This window comes from Hyaena hyaena, unplaced genomic scaffold (assembly GCF_003009895.1).
Source record: "Hyaena hyaena isolate Hyena2069 unplaced genomic scaffold, ASM300989v1 scaffold_23, whole genome shotgun sequence".
Lineage (NCBI taxonomy): Eukaryota > Metazoa > Chordata > Mammalia > Carnivora > Hyaenidae > Hyaena > Hyaena hyaena.
This window is the reverse complement of record NW_024080655.1, coordinates 3,991,652-4,008,918: the sequence shown is the minus strand read 5'-3', so window position 1 is coordinate 4,008,918 and position 17,267 is coordinate 3,991,652. Positions and strand designations below refer to the sequence as shown.

Genomic DNA, 17,267 nt, shown 5'->3' with positions numbered 1-17,267 from the left:
GCAGGCGTCCGCGCTTCCGTCTCGCATCCCCGGCCCGGCTCACGAGTCCTCGAACCGGAAGCTCAGCCGTCTCGTCTCGCGAGGCTCCGCCGCCCGCCCAGGCCGCTGCCGTCCCGCCGCTGGAGTCCGGCCCCTCCCCCCGCCACTCCCGGGCAGCCCGGACCTGCGCCCCCGCTCGGCCTCCGCCCGCGCCGCGCGTCCGCCGGCCTGCGCCGTCGGGGGGAGCGAGGTGAGCGCGCGGCCACGCTGGGGGGACCGCGGGAGCCCTCTGGGTTCAGGGCCGCTGGCCGTCACCCGCCGCTTGGTGTGCGGGCTCGCTTCAGGACTGGGAGACTCGGCGAGGAGCCGTAATGGCATTTCACTGAACTGGAGCCACGAGCCAGGATTTGTTCTAAGCGCTTTATCTACAGCAGCTCGTGTATGGATAGCCCCGCTGCTGACCTGCCTTAGAAAGCGGAGCTCGCAGCCGCTGCCGGGAGGTGACTGCCCTCTCCTGCCTCCTGGGCTTCCCTCCCTCCGGTGTGAGGACCGGCCCCTGGAGCTGTGTCCCGTGTCTACACTTGGGAGACCCCGGGCCTCCTTCCTTTAGTTCCTGCCCGTCATCTGCCCCGGACCCTCAGATAATCTCCTGTCCTTTACCCCTGCTGACATCAACCACCACACAAGACCCCTGGGATTCTGGCTCTTTCTGCCTTTTTTTTTTTTTTTTTTTAAGTTTATTATTTAGTTAGAGAGAGAGAGTGAGCGGGGCAGGGGCAGAAAGAGAGGGAGACAGAGAATCCCAAGCAGGCTCTGCACTGTCAGCCCGGAACCCGCAAACCCTGAGATCATGACCTGAGTGAATCAAGGGTCGGACACTTAACTGACGGAGCCACCTAGATGTCCCCAGGCTCCTTCTGCTTTACATCAGAAAATTTTAACCTGATTTTTGGAAATTGAGGTCAGCAAGGATGAAAAAAGAATGTTGGTGACCCCTTAGGCTGCGGAATGAACTCCCATAAATGTAAAACAAGTGAGAGGAGCTGTACATTAGTCAAGTACAACGCCTGACACTGAACAGATCCTCAACAGAATTTACTTGTTGAAGCCTTTGCACGCCTGGTTACAACCAGGTGTGGGCCACAGGGAGCAGGTAGAATATATAAATGTAAAGGAAGGGGCAGACGGAGAATGGAAAGGACCTCCTGACTCCCAATTCATTTTCGCTGCTACGAAAAGGCCTAGAACAGGCACTGAATGCTTTCGCCTTTCTTTTGCAGATGTTCACTCTGCCTCAGAAGGAACCCAGGGCACCTACCACCTGTCCGGGCCCAGCCTCCACACAGGACCTGGACAGTAACCATGGGGATGGTCTGGAAAGAGAATGCTCCCGAAAACCAGACCGGAAGCTGCCAGAGTTCGGTGGAGTGGGTGATCCCACCGCCAGGGTGTTCTCTCACAGCCCCTACCTGTCCTCCAGAGGAAGCGTCATTAAATGGTTCTGGGACTCAGCTGAGGAGGGCTACAGCACCTACCACATGGACAAGTATGATGAGGCTAAGAACCCCAGTGTGAGTGAAATCCCTGTCCCCCCTGGAACCCAAGGGAAGACTGCAGGGTGGGATACCCTACCTTGTCTACCCAAGGGAAGACTGCAGGGAAGCGCCCAGCTTGCTCTGCTCAGATCGGAGCTGCGGTCCTCTGACCTCCAAGATGGCTTCTGATGTAGCGCAGAGAGTCCCCAGTTCATTGCCTGGATCAGAAAATGGCCCCTTTATGATTAAGGGGACCCTGATTGGTAAGGGAGGAATTCAAGAACTACGGAATGGTCTCCTGACCACAGCCCATCACCCGTGCAACTTCAGAGCTGGGACACGACTAGAGTTCAGCCTGCAGCTGTCTCACTTATGGGCTGTGTATTCCTGAGCTACTTACTTCACCGCTGGGTCGTGTGTTCTTGAACTAATTTATTTAATTTCTTTGAACGTCAGTTCACCTCTAAATTGAGCTAATGATACCTGTTCTGTAGAATAGTCACAATGTAATGCGATCAGGTCCGTAAAGTTATTAGCACACGCTACCACATAGAGCATTCAATATGCAGTAGCCGCCATTATTACTATTATCTGTCCCAATTATAGGTTTTTAGCTGTCACAAATAATCCCTTAATGATCTTTGTTTGTTAAGCATCTAATCAGGTTCAGGGCACTAGGTCCAGCCCACACTCGAGGTTTCTAATGAACAGAATATGCAGATGTGACATCCTGCAAGAATAGGTTATAAAGTCTGTGGCTTCCATCTTGGGTACTCATGGTGTCCCGTCCTCTCTTGGACCACCGGCCCTGGGGGCAGCCAGCTGCCATTTCATGAGGCAGTGCTGTGGAGAATCCCATGTGGCGAGGGGCCTGCCAACAACCATGTGACCGAGTCTGGAAGTGGATCCTTCCCCCAACAAAAGATCCTTTTTTACATGGGGTTCTGGGTTGGGGGGCTTCCTGGAGGAGACGGCATTTGATTGGAGCTTTAGAAATGGGAATATGGGACCAGGGAGCTGAGTGGAGGTAGGGCTCGAACAAGGGCGAGGAAGGGTGTTTGGAAGGGGAGGATCACTCCTGCTTTGCTTTGCTGCCCCTGTGTGCTCCTTGGGCCTTCCTTTGGGTCCCCTCGGCTATGTTGACCCTGCCTCCGTGTCTCTGTCTCCAGGGCATCATTAACTTGGGCACCAGTGAGAACAAACTCTGCTTTGACCTGCTGTCCAGGCGGGTAAGTCCCGTGCTCCTCTCGGTGGTATCACCGGTCCCCAGTGCCCTTGGACTTCCCCAGAATGCTTCCCTGACAAGAGCGTGGTGCTCACCTGAGGCCAGGAGACCCGGTTTCCAGATCTGCCTCGGGGGCGACTTTCTCTGCCATCTTGGGCAAGTCCCTTCCCTGTTCCCACCCTGCTTCATGAAGACCTCTTCCCATACTCAGTGCATCCTGCTGGCGGGGCCTCTGCTCGCAGTGGGGAGCACTCAGCAGGGTGTGATCCGTATTTAACACCCGGCTCTGGGTAAGGAAGACTCTGATTTGTGGCCTTTGCCAGTTCCCATAGTGTAAATACTCACTTTGTGGCTGATTCCAAGCTAAGGGTGTGACACCCCTCACACAAAGTGGGAAAGGAGGTGTTAGAGGCACGCATCATGTAGTGTTCCCACCATCTAGACACAGACGGAAATAATGTCAGGAGCACATGTAAAAATGTAGTAAGATAACCAGAAGCAGGGATGTTCGAGTTATTACCTTTGTTTTTAATGCACTTTACTTACTTACACATTTATGCAATTTAATTTTTTTAAACGACTCTTTTAAACACAGCTTGTAAAATTCCTGGAAACTTAATTAAGCAGATTTCTTGAGCTGATGTGAGCCCTCTCTGTAAACCACTGGAAATACCTGGGAAATGTGTCTCCCAAGGCCACGGAATCAGAGTTGGGGATTGCAGAGCGGGTGACACCTAACCCAAAAGTACTTCTTTCCAGACATGACTAATCCAATGCCTGAGGGAAGAGGAGTGTAGGGAGTGGGTTCAAAAGACGCGTTCTACCTGAAGCCAGGACCCCGCTGTATTGTCCACTAGAAATAAAATGTGAGCTACGTATATAATTAAAAGATTTCTATAAGTAAAAAGAAACTGTTAAGTTCATCTTAATAATGTATTTTATTTAGCCCATTATATCCAAAAAATAGGATCATTTCAACATATAATCAATGTACAAAAACGAAGCTATTTTGCATACCATTTTCATAATGGTATTTTCATACATATATTCAATATTCATAATGGATTTTCACCCTTCGAAATCCAGCGTGTCTCCGTCGAGGCTGGCCACATTCCGCGTGCTCGGAGGCACCTGTGGCTAGTGGGCTCCGTCCTGGCCGGCACCGCTCTCTGGGAAGAAGGAGAGGGGAAAGGCTGGACTTGTATACAAGTGCCTGATTACCCTTTTCCTCGGGTCCTCTCCCCAGGACCCCTACCTTTCCTTGACATTGTGTATGTGATGCCCTGGGCGTTCCTAACCCAGCACCGGGTCATGCTGGGGACGTTCTAGAAACAGCCATACTTTTCCAGAGTGTAATGTCGAGCTGAGCCTGAAGGAACACAGTGACCCGAGTCTCCAGAAGTTGGAGCCGACACCGAGATGATGGCACCTGATTCTGGGACCCCCTTCTGTCACCCTGAGGAGAGGCAGAGTAGCACGGTTTCCTATCACGGCCTCCGCAAACCCACTCATCTGGGGTTTTTAGATGGCAGTGCTGTATAAAGAGCGCTGGATTAGGAGTCAGACATTCTGGGTTTTGCCTCAGCTCTGCCACTTGCTAGCTTTGTGACCTTGGCTGAGTCATCTCACTGCTTTGAGCCTCAGTTTCCTCCTCTGCACCTTGGGCAGAAGAATGCTGCACCTGTGTTGCCAGTGCTATGGTTTCTCTGCCGAGCAGACGGAGCCCAGGCTTTAGTGGCCCTGGTGCCGTGTGGATTCAGGCGGACGTGCTGGCGGTCCCCATGAGGATGTGTGGCCCTCAGTCCCTCTCTTTCCTCTGTCCCCAGCTGAGTCAGAGCGACATGCTGCGGGTGGAGCCGTCTCTGCTGCAGTACCCTGACTGGAGGGGACATCTGTTGTAAGTAGTTGCCCTGAGCATGGTTCTCAACCCCGGGCTGGTTTTGCTCCCCAGGGGACAAAGGACATCTGGAGACATTTTTGGTGGTCATAACTGGGAGGGGGCTGTTACTGGCATTTATCGGGTAGAAGTAAGGGGTGCTACCAGGCCTCCTACAATGCCCAGGATGGCCCCCACCATAAATAATTACCCCGCCCAAAAGGTGAATATGGCAAGTGGAGAAAGCCTGCCTTAGGCCGAGGGCCAGTCCTGGTCACGGGGCAGCCACAGGGTCTCCGGGAGCGTCTGCAGGGAACTCGTACCTTTGCCCGTCCCAGGCCAGCTCTGGAGCTCCCCAGCTTGGCCTCCCTGGGTCGGAGGCATGGGGAGGCCTTCAGGCATGGAGTCTCTGTCCCTGCTTTCTCAGGAGCCTTAGAGGGACCAGAACCGGTGCTGGGGATGGGGGTCGGGGGAGGGGGGAGTGCGCTGGCTGCGGCATTTTCCTCCTGGTAAGATGGGGAGTGGTACATAATACTGATTCGAGTTTGTACTCATTGAGCACTTGCTGGGGCCCCCTGCTGTTCTAAGACCTTAGCGGTCAAGCAGGACATCCCAAAGTGCATGTTCTAGCAATAGGATGGTGGGCCCTGGAGACAGACCACTGGCGTGAGTGTGGACTCTGCCACTTACCAGCAAGTGACTGATTTCCTTCAAGCCTCAGTTTCTTTGTAAAATGGGAATAATAATAATAATAGCATCATAGAGTTGTCATGAAGATTGAGTAAAATTCCCCCAAGTAACTCCTATGTTGTGTAAGTGCTCAATAACTGTTAGCAACAATAACTGTGATGATAGTTATTGTCACAGTATTATTATTAGCTAGATCTACATGTAGATAGGCTGGTACTTCTGATATTCTCCCCCCGCCCCTGCCCAGGCTTGCTGATCAGGGGGGTCGGGTATCCTAGAACTACAGAGAAGGCAGGTTTTTATGTGTGTGGGTGGTGGTGGGGTGAGGGGCTGGTGGGCCCCGAGATGTTGAGATGGCACCAACCTCACTGCCCTTAGCAGAAAGCAGAGAAGGATAATGGCAGCTATCTGAAGATTCACCAGGGGACCTTTGGGATGGGCTATGGGTTGGGGACCCTCTGACAAGTGTCCATCTCTGTCCGAATTTTAGCCTCCGGGAGGAAGTGGCCAGATTCCTGTCTTTCTACTGCAAGAGCCCTGCACCCCTGAAACCAGAGAATGTGAGTAGCCCCCTCCTCTGCCTTCTCCTGATCTTCTGCCCACTTCCCCCAATTGTCGACTGGCCAGGGATAAGGTAGGGCTGGGATCTGCCTTTTACTGTTTTTGACTTGTTTCCAGGTGGAATGAGGAATACCCCCTCCCTCTTTTCCTCCTCATCCTAGATATTTAGGTGATAATTGGGATATAATTTCTGTTCCACCTTGTTCTATGGTCCCTCGTTGCCTCGACACTTTTGGACAAGACCCTCTAAGCGACCAGTCACCTCTTCCTTGCTCTGTTGATTTAGACCATCAAGCAAAGAATAGGCCACACAAATGCACTTGGCTGTTAGTCAGGAGGGGCCTTGGGCTTCCTCTGGTGGCTGTGCTGTGACAGAGCCTCAGAGGGCCCCACGTTGGGGCCTGGCCCTTGCTCCATGCCAGCCTGGACACAGCCAAAGGTCCTTGCTCCCACCTGCACAGATTATTCATCTTTCTTGTGTGGGCGTGTCACCCTCAGGTGGTGGTTCTGAACGGCTGTGCCTCTCTCTTCTCTGCTCTGGCCACAGTGCTGTGTGAGGTGGGGGGTAAGTAACCTGCTTTCTGCTCAACATCGGGGGCCGCCCTCCACCTGCAGTGTCCACCACGCTCTGTCTTTGCAGGCTGTGCCCGAAGGCTTTGGGCCATAATCGACTACTAGATGGCAGGGAGCTTAATGAGCACTTTGACAAGATGCCTGGATGTTGGCCGTCTCAGGGGAGGTCACCATATGCCAGGGTTTTGGGCTTCTCTCTGTGATGACCTTGGTTTTTCCTTTCATGTGATGCTGTTGCATCCTTACATGACAGTGTGTCCTAAAGCAGGGAGGAAGGGATAAGGTGGTGCCTTGCCTGCGTCTTTTTTATTGGGGGGGAGGGGTGCAGGGCTTTCTCTAAAAAGGCCCAGCAGGACTCCCCTTCTGTCTTCCTGGCCAGAACTGTCTCTCAAGCCCACTCCCAAAGCAGTCCCTGGAAAATGGGATAAGAACCCCCAGTTGGCTTAAACCAAACGTGGTGTATCTGCAGGGGCTGGGGGAAGGCCATCCTTCCTTCCTTGCCATCGCCCTCGGACTGGTCATATCTGGGAAATTCGATGCTCTCTTCCCAAGACACCTGGAGTGGCTGTCGAGTAGGCAGCCAGCAGTGTCTGCTACAGGAGCCATGGCCTGATGGAGAATGGGTCACGGTCAGGGGTTATTGTTGCCAGGACAGAGAGACCAGACCCACTCGCAGTAGCCTAATAACTAGTCGTGATTATACTGGTAACGCTAACTGAGCACACACTATATTGCAGCCCTGGCCTGAGGCTTTACACATAGTGTGTCATTTAATCCTCAGTCCATCCCTCTGAGGCAGGTTCTGTGTCAGCCCCACTTCACAGATGAGGACATGAAGGCACAGGGATTTAAGTTACCTGTCAGATTCATACACACACACAGAGCTAGTAACCAGGATTTCAACCAGAGAAAGAAGATTCATTGCAAGGATATAGTAGGCAATTTCCTACCCATTCTAGAACAGTCAAGAACAGGATCGGAATTGCATTCTCCATCTCTCATTGGGGTGTATAGTTCTTCTTCCTCCTCCTTTTTTTTCTTCCTTAAAGTTTATTGTCAAGTTGGTTTCCATATAACACCCAGTGCTCATCCCCACAAGTGCCCTCCTCCATGCCCATCACCCCCCTTCCCCTCCCCCCACCCCCATCAGCCCTCAGTTTGTTCTCAGCATTCAAGAGTCTCTGATGGTTTGACTCCCTCCCTCTCCCCATTCCTCCCCCTTTTCACATGCAAGCCTCTCTCTGGCCCTTCCTCAGCTCCCGTATGGCCCCGTATGGCCCGGTGTAGCTGCCCCAGCCCCAACTGCATGTGACCTTTCTGTCCAGGGGCACGTTCTCATGCGATAAGCATCTGTGCTTCTAGAGCAAAGTCATGAGAGAGAGCACATGATGGGCTTCTGGCCAGCCAGTGAGTGGGCTCCTTGAGTCCCTTGTTTCCTTCTGGTTCACTCGCCGTGGCTGGGGCAGGGAACATGTAGTACGAAGGCTGTCCCTCCCAGACAAGTGGGTGGGGCAGACACAGGGAGGGAAGGCGCCTGACCATGTGTCATGGAAAAATGCCTTTGCCTCTGTGTGAGGATAGACCTTGGCGGTCATCACCAACCCCCTCCCTGCAATCCACAGCTGGGGTCTTCTCGATGACATCCCCTCCCCAGCATGCGGTCCCAGCCTTCCGTTCGAATGTACCCAGAGGGGGAAAAGCCATTCCTCGCGAACACTCTCTCTGGGCAATTCTATATGCTGTCAGGTGTATCCGTTTGTCCAGCCCAGAGCACCCTGCAGCTTTAACTCAGTGGATCCCTGTCTTCCTTGGAGTGACCCAGCACGTTGCGTGCTTTAGAGGGATCCTCTGAGGGTCGGTCTGCTCATCGGTGAAGTTACTGATCTCACAGAGTGATAGTGAGGGCCAGATGAGCTAAGGTGCAAATGCACGTTGAACACAGTTCCCAGCACTTAGTAAGTGTTCAGTACATGTTAGCTATTGATTATCGGCAAAGGGACTGATCTCAGTGGATCCAAGTATTAGAGCTTGCGAGTTGAGAGACAGAGTGTTCCTGCAGGGCCCCCCCAGCGACATGGAAGCCCGTGGACGGGGGAGGGTTGGGCATCCTGGCCAGAGAGTGACAGGCCCTGGCCCACGCCTGCCCTCAGAGGCCTTCCTGATCCCTGCCCCTTACTACGGAGCCATCACACAGCACGTCTATCTCTATGGCAGCGTCCGACTGGTCTGTGTCTATCTGGACAGTGAGGTAAGAGTCCCTGCAACCGCAGGTAGGACCCGTGCCTTCCTACAGATGAAGACTTTTCTCTCGATGAATTTGAGGGTGGACATGGGAGGAAGTCCATGCTGAGGGCTCGGGGGTTATGGCTGCAAGGGGAGTAGAGCCCATGCCTGTCCATACCTGGGTTCCCCAGGGCTTCTCCATGTCCTGGCTTTGAGATCTCTGGGGTCGGTGTAGAAGCCAAGGGCAGCCCCAAGGAGACTGCATCAAAATGGTGGGGTGAGGATGGGGCAGAGCAGCCCTCAACATGCAAGTTCTTGGACCAGAGCACCTCTGGGGCCTCTTCCCGACAAAGAGTGATGAGGTGTCCCTATGTGATGGGGCGGGGGGGGGGGTGGCAATGGGGAGAGGGAGCCCACCTGTGTTTTTTTTCAGAGACTGCTTTGAGGAGGCCAGAGATGACAGGGCTGGGAGAGACCCCAGAAGTTCAGGTTTAGGGGATCACTGAATTTGGCTGGTGGCTTTTCTACGTCTTTTTCTAGGCCACTGGGCTGGACACACGCCCCTTCCAGCTCACAGTGGAGAAACTGGAGATGGCCCTGCAGAGAGCTAATTCTGAGGTCTGGGGGTCAAATCAGACTCAAGGCTGGGAGTGGGTGGGTCTGAGCAGGGCACGGGCTTCCTGTGGCTGGGTGTGGGTTGAGACTCCCTGATGGGGATGGGAGTCAAGTAGGAGCCTGCCCAAAAAGGCTCTTCTCACTAGAGAAAGACTTGGAGACCTCCGTGTACGAAGAGTCAACCAGGGAACTTAACACCCCCACCCCCACCACCCTGTTTTGATTCAGTGGGTCAAGTGTGGAACCTAGCGCTCTGTAGTTCAGCAGTCTCCCTGATGATTTGAGGACGTGATTCTCCTTTCACCTTGAGGGGACCTCTGAAGAAAGGCAGAGACAAGAGCTACTACTGTGGTTCGTTCTAGTCCACGGTCATTAACGCCGTACAGGCCCACTGAAGGAATTCTAAAAGTGAATTATTCTACCAACCAATTATTCTACACATTATTCTACCAACAAAGGCAACCTTTACCATTTGGGCGTATTTGCCTCTGGGCTTTGTGCTCTGCCTTTTGTTTCCTTTCCTGGTTGACACCATGCTACAGATACGTGATTCTCTGCCCTTGTTTGCCCCACATTGGGTCGTGAACATGTTCCCCTCACATTTGCCCGGGAGCCCACCCAGCAACCAGCCCCATCCAGTGGGACTGTGTGGCTCTGGCCTTCAGGAGGAGCTGAGGGCTTCCTGCCCCACTGATGGTTTCAGGGTGTGAAGGTCAAAGGCCTCATCCTTATCAACCCCCAGAACCCTCTGGGTGACGTCTACTCCCCAGGAGAGCTGCGGGACTACTTGGAATTTGCCAAGAGGTGAGGTACCCCGCAGTCCCCCCACGAAACGTCCTGGCAGATCAGGAAACTGATGCAGGCTTTGGCACAGACCCTTCTATGCTGTTCCCTCCACTGTGGGCTCCCACCCACTTTGGTCCTTCCCCAGCAGTGGAGTGAGAGAGCAGGGATTTGTGGGATGCCCCTTCTCTTTCTCTCTCTCTCTCTTTCTTGTTATAATAACAGCTGTCATTAGTATACACACTCTAGGGGCCAGGCACCCTGCTGAGCACTTCACGTAATGCTCCCAGCCACCCTATTAGTTATCACACTGTCATTATCCCCAGTTTGCTGAGCCTTAGAGCGAGGAGTGGAGAAGACTTGAACCTGGGTCCGTCTGTACATAACTCTTTTGCACTTCTTTGTGTCCTTCATTGTGGAGGTGCCCACGGTTGCTCTGCTCTCCCAGGCAGTTCTTCAAAAGCCCCACTGTCATCTGCTTTGTGTGTGCAGCTTCCTGTTTGAAAAAACAGGCACAAGAAGGGTGTCCCTGGAAAACAGTTTGGTGTCCCTGGGCTAGACCGTGGTCCCTTTGGATTTCTGACTCACTGCTTCCCCACCGCGGGGGACCGAGCTGGCCTGCAAAGCAAGCCGTCTCCCCCTCCCACCACCTGCTCCTCCAGGCACAAGCTTCACGTGATGGTGGATGAGGTCTACATGCTGTCCGTGTTTGAGGAGTCAGCGGCGTACCACAGTGTTCTAAGCCTGCAAGGGTGAGGCTGCTCCACCAAAGCTGACTCTGCCACCCCACTCCCCCATCCCCCAGCCCCTCGCCTCCCACGGTGCCCTGGCCCCTTGTGGCTGGCCCACAGGACATGGCCTGTCCCAGGGAGAGAAGATGGGAGGGCCGGGCTGCATCAGGTGCTTTTACGTTGTTCTGTGGGGTTTCTGAGAGCCTCAGTGGGGAGAGGGGGTGGGCAGTAAGATTCCTGGGGGGGAAGCTGGTGGTGCTGTGAGGGTGCGAACTGGCCTCCTTTGCTGTTTTCCAGAGTAGCTCTAGCATTATCCATTTACTCCCTCACTCTCTCCCTCCCTCATTCACTCACTCATTAACTCTCTTCCTCACTCCCTCACGTCCTCCCACGCTCACTCATTAACTCTCTCCCTCACTCCCTCCCTCCCTCACTCCCTCATTAACTCTCTCCCTCACTCACTTCTTCACTCTCTCACTCCTACACTCACTCACTCACTCACTCACTCACTCAGAAAATCCTCCTGCAGCCTGTGCCAAGCACTTCCAGCTGTTTGGGCTTTTTCATTGGATTTGGTTTAAGCCCAGCATTTGTGGCTAAAATAGCTTTGGAGACTCAGACCAGATCATCTGTAAAGTCTGTAAATCAACATTCGGAAATTCTAACCGATCCTGATATTTGTTCAGACCTTTTGACCCCGGAAGCCCTTTCCGTTGGTTCTCTCTGCCAGTCCTCAGGAGGCCAGGTAAAAGGCTGTCACTCCCTTTTGTTTATGGATCAGGAAAGTGAGACACAGAAAAATAGTGACTTGCCGTCTCCTCTGTGCCGGATGCCTTGCTAGGTGCTGGGACACAGCAGTGGGCAGGAAAGGCATCGGCCCCTCCTAGGTGGGGCTTCTATTTCTAGCCAGGAAAAAAAAAATTAGCAGCGAAATACAAAGTCCGTTGATCGTGGCCGTGATAAGTGCTAAAAAGGAGAAGTGTGGCGAGCTGTGAAGGGATCTGCTTAGGGGCCCCCATTGCCCCAGTCTACTGGGAGATGGTCAGACAAGTGGATTTGGGGAAGCAGAACCTGAGCTATGCTCTAGATGAGGGATGGACAAATATTTTTTGGATCAGATGGCAAATATTTAAGGCTTTATAGGCCATACGCTCCCTCTCTCAGCTCTGCAAGAATGCAATCATAGATGGTATGTACATGCAAAAGCATGGCTGTGTTCCAATAAAGCTTTATTTACAGAAACAGGCCGTGGGCTGGGTGTAGCCTGCAGGCTGTAGTCTGCTGACTCTTCCTCTAAAGGATGTGTTGGAATTGCTGATTCAAGAGAAGAAACCAGAGCTTCCCACAGAACCAGAGCTTCCCACATCCATCCATCCATCCATCCCCTCATTTGTTCCGCCGAACACGTATGAGCTTTTGTGGCTCTGTGTTGCCTCTGTTCCCACACTGTGCTCTCTGCAGGTTGCCTGACCCCCAGAGGACGCACGTGATGTGGGCGACCAGCAAGGTAGGTTCCTGGCTGGTGTCCGGGGTGTCGGGGAGCTGAGAGGGTGGAGAGGTGGGTGGAACCAGCCTTCTGTGTGGCGGGTGGGCCACCGGCTGCCTTTCTCCTGCAGGACTTTGGGATGTCAGGGCTCCGCTTCGGCACGCTGTACACAGAGAACCGGGACGTGGCTACTGCGGTGGCCTCCCTCTGCCGCTATCACGGCCTCAGTGGCCTGGTCCAGCACCAGATGGCACAGCTGCTCCGGGACCGTGGTGACTGCCTGGGCCTGGTCACTTGAGTATCGGGGGGAAGGTTGTAGCCAGTCGGGGACTGGCCAGAGATCACGAGGGCTTCTCGCATGAAAGGAATTTAGAGTGGTGTTTGGGAGTCCCAGGGCCGCGGCTGGGTTCGGACTCGGCTCGGACACTCCCTGGCTGTGTGGCACATTCCTTCACCTCCCCAAGCCTCAGTGTGATTTGTCAACTAACGATAGGACCTGGCATACAGAGGCACTTGGTCAGTGTGAACTCATTATTATATGTGAGCACTTAAAAAAAAAGGAAGCCATAGAAGGAAAATGGTTAAAGGGAAGTCTCTCTCTCTGTGAGGATCTCAGATAGTCTAGATAGCAAACGTGGGCAGTAATTGCCACCGTTTATTGAGCCCTGCTAGATGTTCTCAATGCACCATTTCATTTGTCCCTCCCCTGAATCCTAGGAGGCAGATATTCCTGTCTTTTCCCTGATATTTTATAGATGAGGACATGAGGACCAGATCTCATACACCTGCAGTAAATAGCTAAAAGTTTTAGGGGCACCTGGGTGGCTTAGTCGGTTAAGCGTCCAACTTTCGCTTAGGTCATGATCTCGCGGTTCGTGGGTTCGAGCCCCGCGTCGGGCTCTGTGCTGACTGCCAGCTCTGAGCCTGGAGCCTGTTTCAGTCTGTGACTCCCTCTCTCTCTGACCCTCCCCTGCTCACGCTCTCTCTCTCTCCTAGAAATAAATAAAAAAACATTAAAAAAATTTAAAAAAATAGCTAAAAGTTTTAAAAAATAGCGACACCATCAAGTGTTGGCGAGGGTCACAGCGGCTGGAACCCTCGCCCTGCCCCTGCGCAGCAGCTTTAGAAGCCATTGGCAGTTGCTTACAAAGCTAAGCACACGCTTACCAAGGGGCCCAGCAGTCCTTCTCCCAGCGCCTCACCCTTACGGTCACACAAAACCTGCCACGTGAATATCTATAGCTGCTTTATTCACAATCACCCCAAACTGGAAACCCTCCAGATATCCTTCCGGGCATGAATGGGGGGACAGACTGTGGCCCATCCGCTCGATGGAATACGGCTCTGGGATAAAATCCCAGGCAACACAGGCTGAGCTCAAAGGCGCTGTGCTGAGGGAAAGGAGCCAGTCTCAAAAGATGACACGATGTATGATTCTACTTATGTGTCATTCTGGGAAAGGCAAAAGTAGGGTGACGAAGAACAGACCAGTGGTTGTGGGGGAGACCTGACTACAAACAGCATGAAGGTGTCCCGTGGGGCAAGGGAACTGTTGGGTGTCCTGCTTGTGGTGGTGGTGGGGGGGCGGTTTACACAGATCTGCACATGTGTTAAAACCCATCGGACAGGACACCACAGAAAGCTAATAAGAGGTGAGGATGGGGAGGTGAAGCTGCCCCACGTGTTGGCAGCGGCCGGGCTGGCCCGAACCGCCAGCCGTCGGGTAGGGTCCGCCTCCCGAAGGACTTTGTGTCTGCAGGACTCGGAGCTGTCAGGCCAGGTATCTGGATTTCAGGTGCTTTGTGCGGGATATTGAGTCTTCCCATCATCCCCATCGTCCAGGTGGAAGAAGCGTCCTGGCAGCTCATGGCAGTTTTCTCATCAGCGTTTAGACTCAAGGGACAGAGTGGAGGATTGACAAGAGCTTTATTTTTTGGCTTCTCTTTGTACCCAAACAGACTGGATCAACCAGGTGTACTTACCTGAGAACCGTGCCCGGCTCAAGGCCGCCCACGCCTATGTGGCAGGAGAGCTCCGGGCCCTGGGGATCCCCTTCCTGAGCCGCGGGGCAGGCTTCTTCATCTGGGTTGACCTGAGGAAGGTAATGCAGGGGGTGGTGGTTGGGGGGGTGGTTAAGGCCCGGTCTGGCAGGGGCGGGACAGTGCTGTCTCATTTGCATCCTGAGCCCCTCCCACCCTCCCAGTACCTGCCAGAGGCCACCTTTAAGGAGGAAATGCTGCTTTGGCGCCGCTTTTTGGACCACAAGGTGTTGCTGTCCTGTGGCAAGACCTTCGAGTGTAAAGAGCCTGGCTGGTTCCGCTTGGTCTTCTCAGACAAGGCCCACCGGCTCCGCCTGGGTAAGCGCTGTCACCCCCGCACCACACCCTTCCACCCCCTTCCTGCCTGTGGCTCCAGCAGCCCGCCCGCCCAGCAGTCAGTGCCAGTGCTGCTGTCCCTTCTTCCCAGGAATGCAGAGGGTCCGGCGGGTGCTGGAGGACAAACCCAAGGTGCGAGAAGACCCCGCTCCCTGTGGGAGCCAGGACGCAGGGGGCCAGCGCAGGTGAGCCTGTCGTTGCCTAGTGACGGGCCTGAGCATTTGGGGCTGTGAAGACTGATGGTGGGCGACTCCGCAGAGGGCAGGGCCTTGCCCTTGAAGAAGAACCATCCCTTGCCTCTCATCGGCAGGAGAGACCCCTCCCTGGTGTTTTTGACGCAGCCCCACCCCCTCTATTAAACAGACTGGGAGAAGCTAGAAACCTCTGTTGTGAGTAATTTACAGAATGGAGGAGTCGTGACTGCTCCTAAGCACAACCTTTAGCCGCCACCCCCCCCAGGACGTGAAAAGAAAACAATGTGTACCTCCTTTCTTCCTCCTTTGTTGCTAGGGAAACCAGTTAGAGGGACAACACGCATGAGAGAGAATATGCCGCCAAAATAAACAAGAGTGATGGTCCCAAACTGTCAGGAGAAGGGAATTAATCTTGTGTGTTCAGCCTGTTCTCCCCACATTAGGATCGGTGGGTCCCCAGTGTACTTGGGCCCTGGGACAAGCCTCTGCTTGGCCGCGGTGATCCAGACCCCGTGCCAGCGGCCAGGAAGCGCTTCTTGGTCTCGGGGTGCTCATTGCTCCTTCCTGGCAAGGAGCTGCCTGCACTGATGCTCTCACCTGAGTGATCTAGTCATGACTGGAGGTGGGGGGAGGATACGGGGTACGGGCTGGACCTTGAACCAAGGCTGGCCTTTCTACCCTATGCTGAGGGCCGCTCACCCCTTCTCCAGGGGTGCTTTAGTCTAGGGCCCAGATGAGCTTTCTGAACTGATCTTAGAGCTTTGTGCTGAGGACCCTTCTCTCGTGTCTACACTCCTGATAAGAAAAGCTATCTCTTTTCAGGTTTCTGTTTGAAGAGAATGTCAGTGCAATCAGGGTTTCATTTCTATAAACTGTGATATTTTGTTTAGGATTTGCTTTTTTCTTTCTGCCTTTTGTTTTTTTCATCCCTCCTCCCTGTCTTTTCTTGAATACCTTCCATGTGCCAGACACCGTGCTGGCAGTTTCCATGCGCTGCTTCTCACTGTAACAACCCTGGGAAGCTGACATTATTATCCCCTGCTTTAGAGATGAGGAAATGGAGTCTCCAAGAGATGGAATGATGTTCCCAACATCACGTAACTAAAAAGTATCAGAGCCAGGACTAAAAAAATGAGGTTGGTTTGGTTGAAAATCCTGTGCTGTTTTTGCTCTGCCAAACCAGGTGCCGGCAGCGTGCGCTGACTCTCTCCAGCCCCGAGAATCAGGCTTCGTGTTGTCATCGTCGTCTCCTTTAATTCTTCCTCACTGTCTTTGGCTAAGTATTGCTCCTGTCTCTTCCCACGTCCAGGAAACACTGGTACTAGGATTTGCTGATTCACTGGAAAGCCTTCAGGTTTACAGAGGATCAGACTAAGAATGGCCACATCGAGAGCCCTTTGCACCCCCTTCAAAAGCCTCTGTTGTGATGCTGCTGTCGCTCAGGGTCCCCCAGGGAAGGACCCAGGTGATACATTCCAATTTAGAATTCTCAGAAGAAAGGCTCCTAGTTCTTTAGAGGGAATCCAAGCTGGCTTCCCAGCGGAGGCGGACTGAACCGGGTATTGGCCTGAAGGCTCCATCAGGCAGAAGGGAGGCCTACAATCCCAGCTGGCCTGGGCTGTGCTGACGGGCTGTGCCCCACACGTATCTCTGTGGAGTACGGGTCTGGCATAGTCTATACCCGTCTCATGTCCTCCTTGCTTACCTTTCTGCTTTGCTTGTCACTGCAGCCAGCCAGCTGTGCGCATAGCCCAAGGGCACCTGAGCTGCTCCAAATGTCACTTTCTGTCCAGGGCTTCTTGCACAGCCTCTTGGGGCACGTCCACACCGGGAGGTCTGAGGGAGCTCATCCTTGAGCACTGGAGGGCAGGAACCAGTGGGTAAATGTCCCTCTGTGCAGTTGACAATTCTGACATTCTGTGTGGCTCCTTCAAGAGTCCTGCTGGGAGTGAGCCCCCCCCCCGGAGCTTGTTCCAGAACACACCCTGGGCTTTCTCTTTTCTCCTGGACTCATTCCGATTTCGCCATTCCCTTAAGCTTGCTTCCCAGAATAGCTGCCTGCAGCAAGCCTCTGTGTCTCAGGGAAGGGCAAGACAGTGCACGTGATAGGTGAACGACATCCACCACGTGTTTTCTGAGCTCAAGCTGTCTTCCCCACAAGCCCGAGACGCAGGCCCAGGTTTGGGCACCAAAGTGATTGGATTTCTGAGAGTCTTTGGGAAAACGCTCTGTCCCTGGCAATTGCAGGGGGAAAGGTTTTTCGTATCTATGAGAATTCCTAAGTTATTCTCTTACTTAAGACTCTTGTTTACAAATAACTAAAAATGGTAAACATAGCTCACATTTAAACAAAAGGTAGTGGGTTTCCTGAATTAACTGGGAAGGGGAAGGGCAGATGTTTCAGGCATGACTCTAGCCAGG

The 17,267-nt window shown here is 53.4% G+C and overlaps 2 protein-coding genes and 1 long non-coding RNA gene across 4 annotated transcripts in view; 2 read left to right on the top strand and 1 right to left on the bottom strand.

The window, feature by feature from the left end:
- The first annotated feature begins 63 nt into the window (after positions 1 to 63).
- ACCS (1-aminocyclopropane-1-carboxylate synthase homolog (inactive)) lies at positions 64 to 15,029 on the top strand. 2 transcript variants are annotated; one of them, XM_039226827.1, is made up of 15 exons: positions 64 to 229; positions 1,260 to 1,550; positions 2,684 to 2,743; positions 4,566 to 4,636; positions 5,796 to 5,865; positions 6,365 to 6,431; positions 8,590 to 8,687; positions 9,203 to 9,280; positions 9,981 to 10,081; positions 10,723 to 10,812; positions 12,253 to 12,298; positions 12,408 to 12,549; positions 14,236 to 14,378; positions 14,481 to 14,634; positions 14,744 to 15,029. In XM_039226827.1, the coding sequence occupies exons 2-15, from the start codon at positions 1,260 to 1,262 to the stop codon at positions 14,839 to 14,841; spliced, it is 1,509 nt and encodes a 502-aa protein (XP_039082758.1). In that variant the 5' UTR covers positions 64 to 229; the 3' UTR covers positions 14,842 to 15,029. The 2 variants fall into 2 exon arrangements, with proteins under 2 accessions (XP_039082758.1, XP_039082759.1); XM_039226828.1 differs by lacking the exon at positions 64 to 229 and adding an exon at positions 241 to 479.
- LOC120228463 lies at positions 14,082 to 16,827 on the bottom strand. Its single transcript, XR_005527504.1, has 3 exons — positions 16,552 to 16,827; positions 14,260 to 14,369; positions 14,082 to 14,170 (listed from the first exon to the last, which is right to left on the bottom strand). It is a non-coding gene; the product is annotated as an uncharacterized LOC120228463 (long non-coding RNA).
- Positions 14,563 to 17,267, top strand: part of EXT2 (exostosin glycosyltransferase 2) — a 148,368-nt gene continuing 145,663 nt past the window's right edge. The window contains exon 1 of the mRNA XM_039226826.1: positions 14,563 to 14,634. The gene's annotated coding sequence lies outside the window, so the exon portion shown is untranslated. The remainder of the gene's footprint in view (positions 14,635 to 17,267) is intronic.

Excerpts from the sequence above, each read along its gene's own strand:
- ACCS (XM_039226827.1), top strand. The coding sequence starts at position 1,260 with ATGTTCACTCTGCCTCAGAAGGAACCCAGGGCACCTACCACCTGTCCG. Across the intron at positions 4,637-5,795 it reads GACTGGAGGGGACATCTGTT|CCTCCGGGAGGAAGTGGCCA; the intron begins GTAAGTAGTTGC and ends TCCGAATTTTAG. Across the intron at positions 5,866-6,364 it reads CACCCCTGAAACCAGAGAAT|GTGGTGGTTCTGAACGGCTG; the intron begins GTGAGTAGCCCC and ends TGTCACCCTCAG.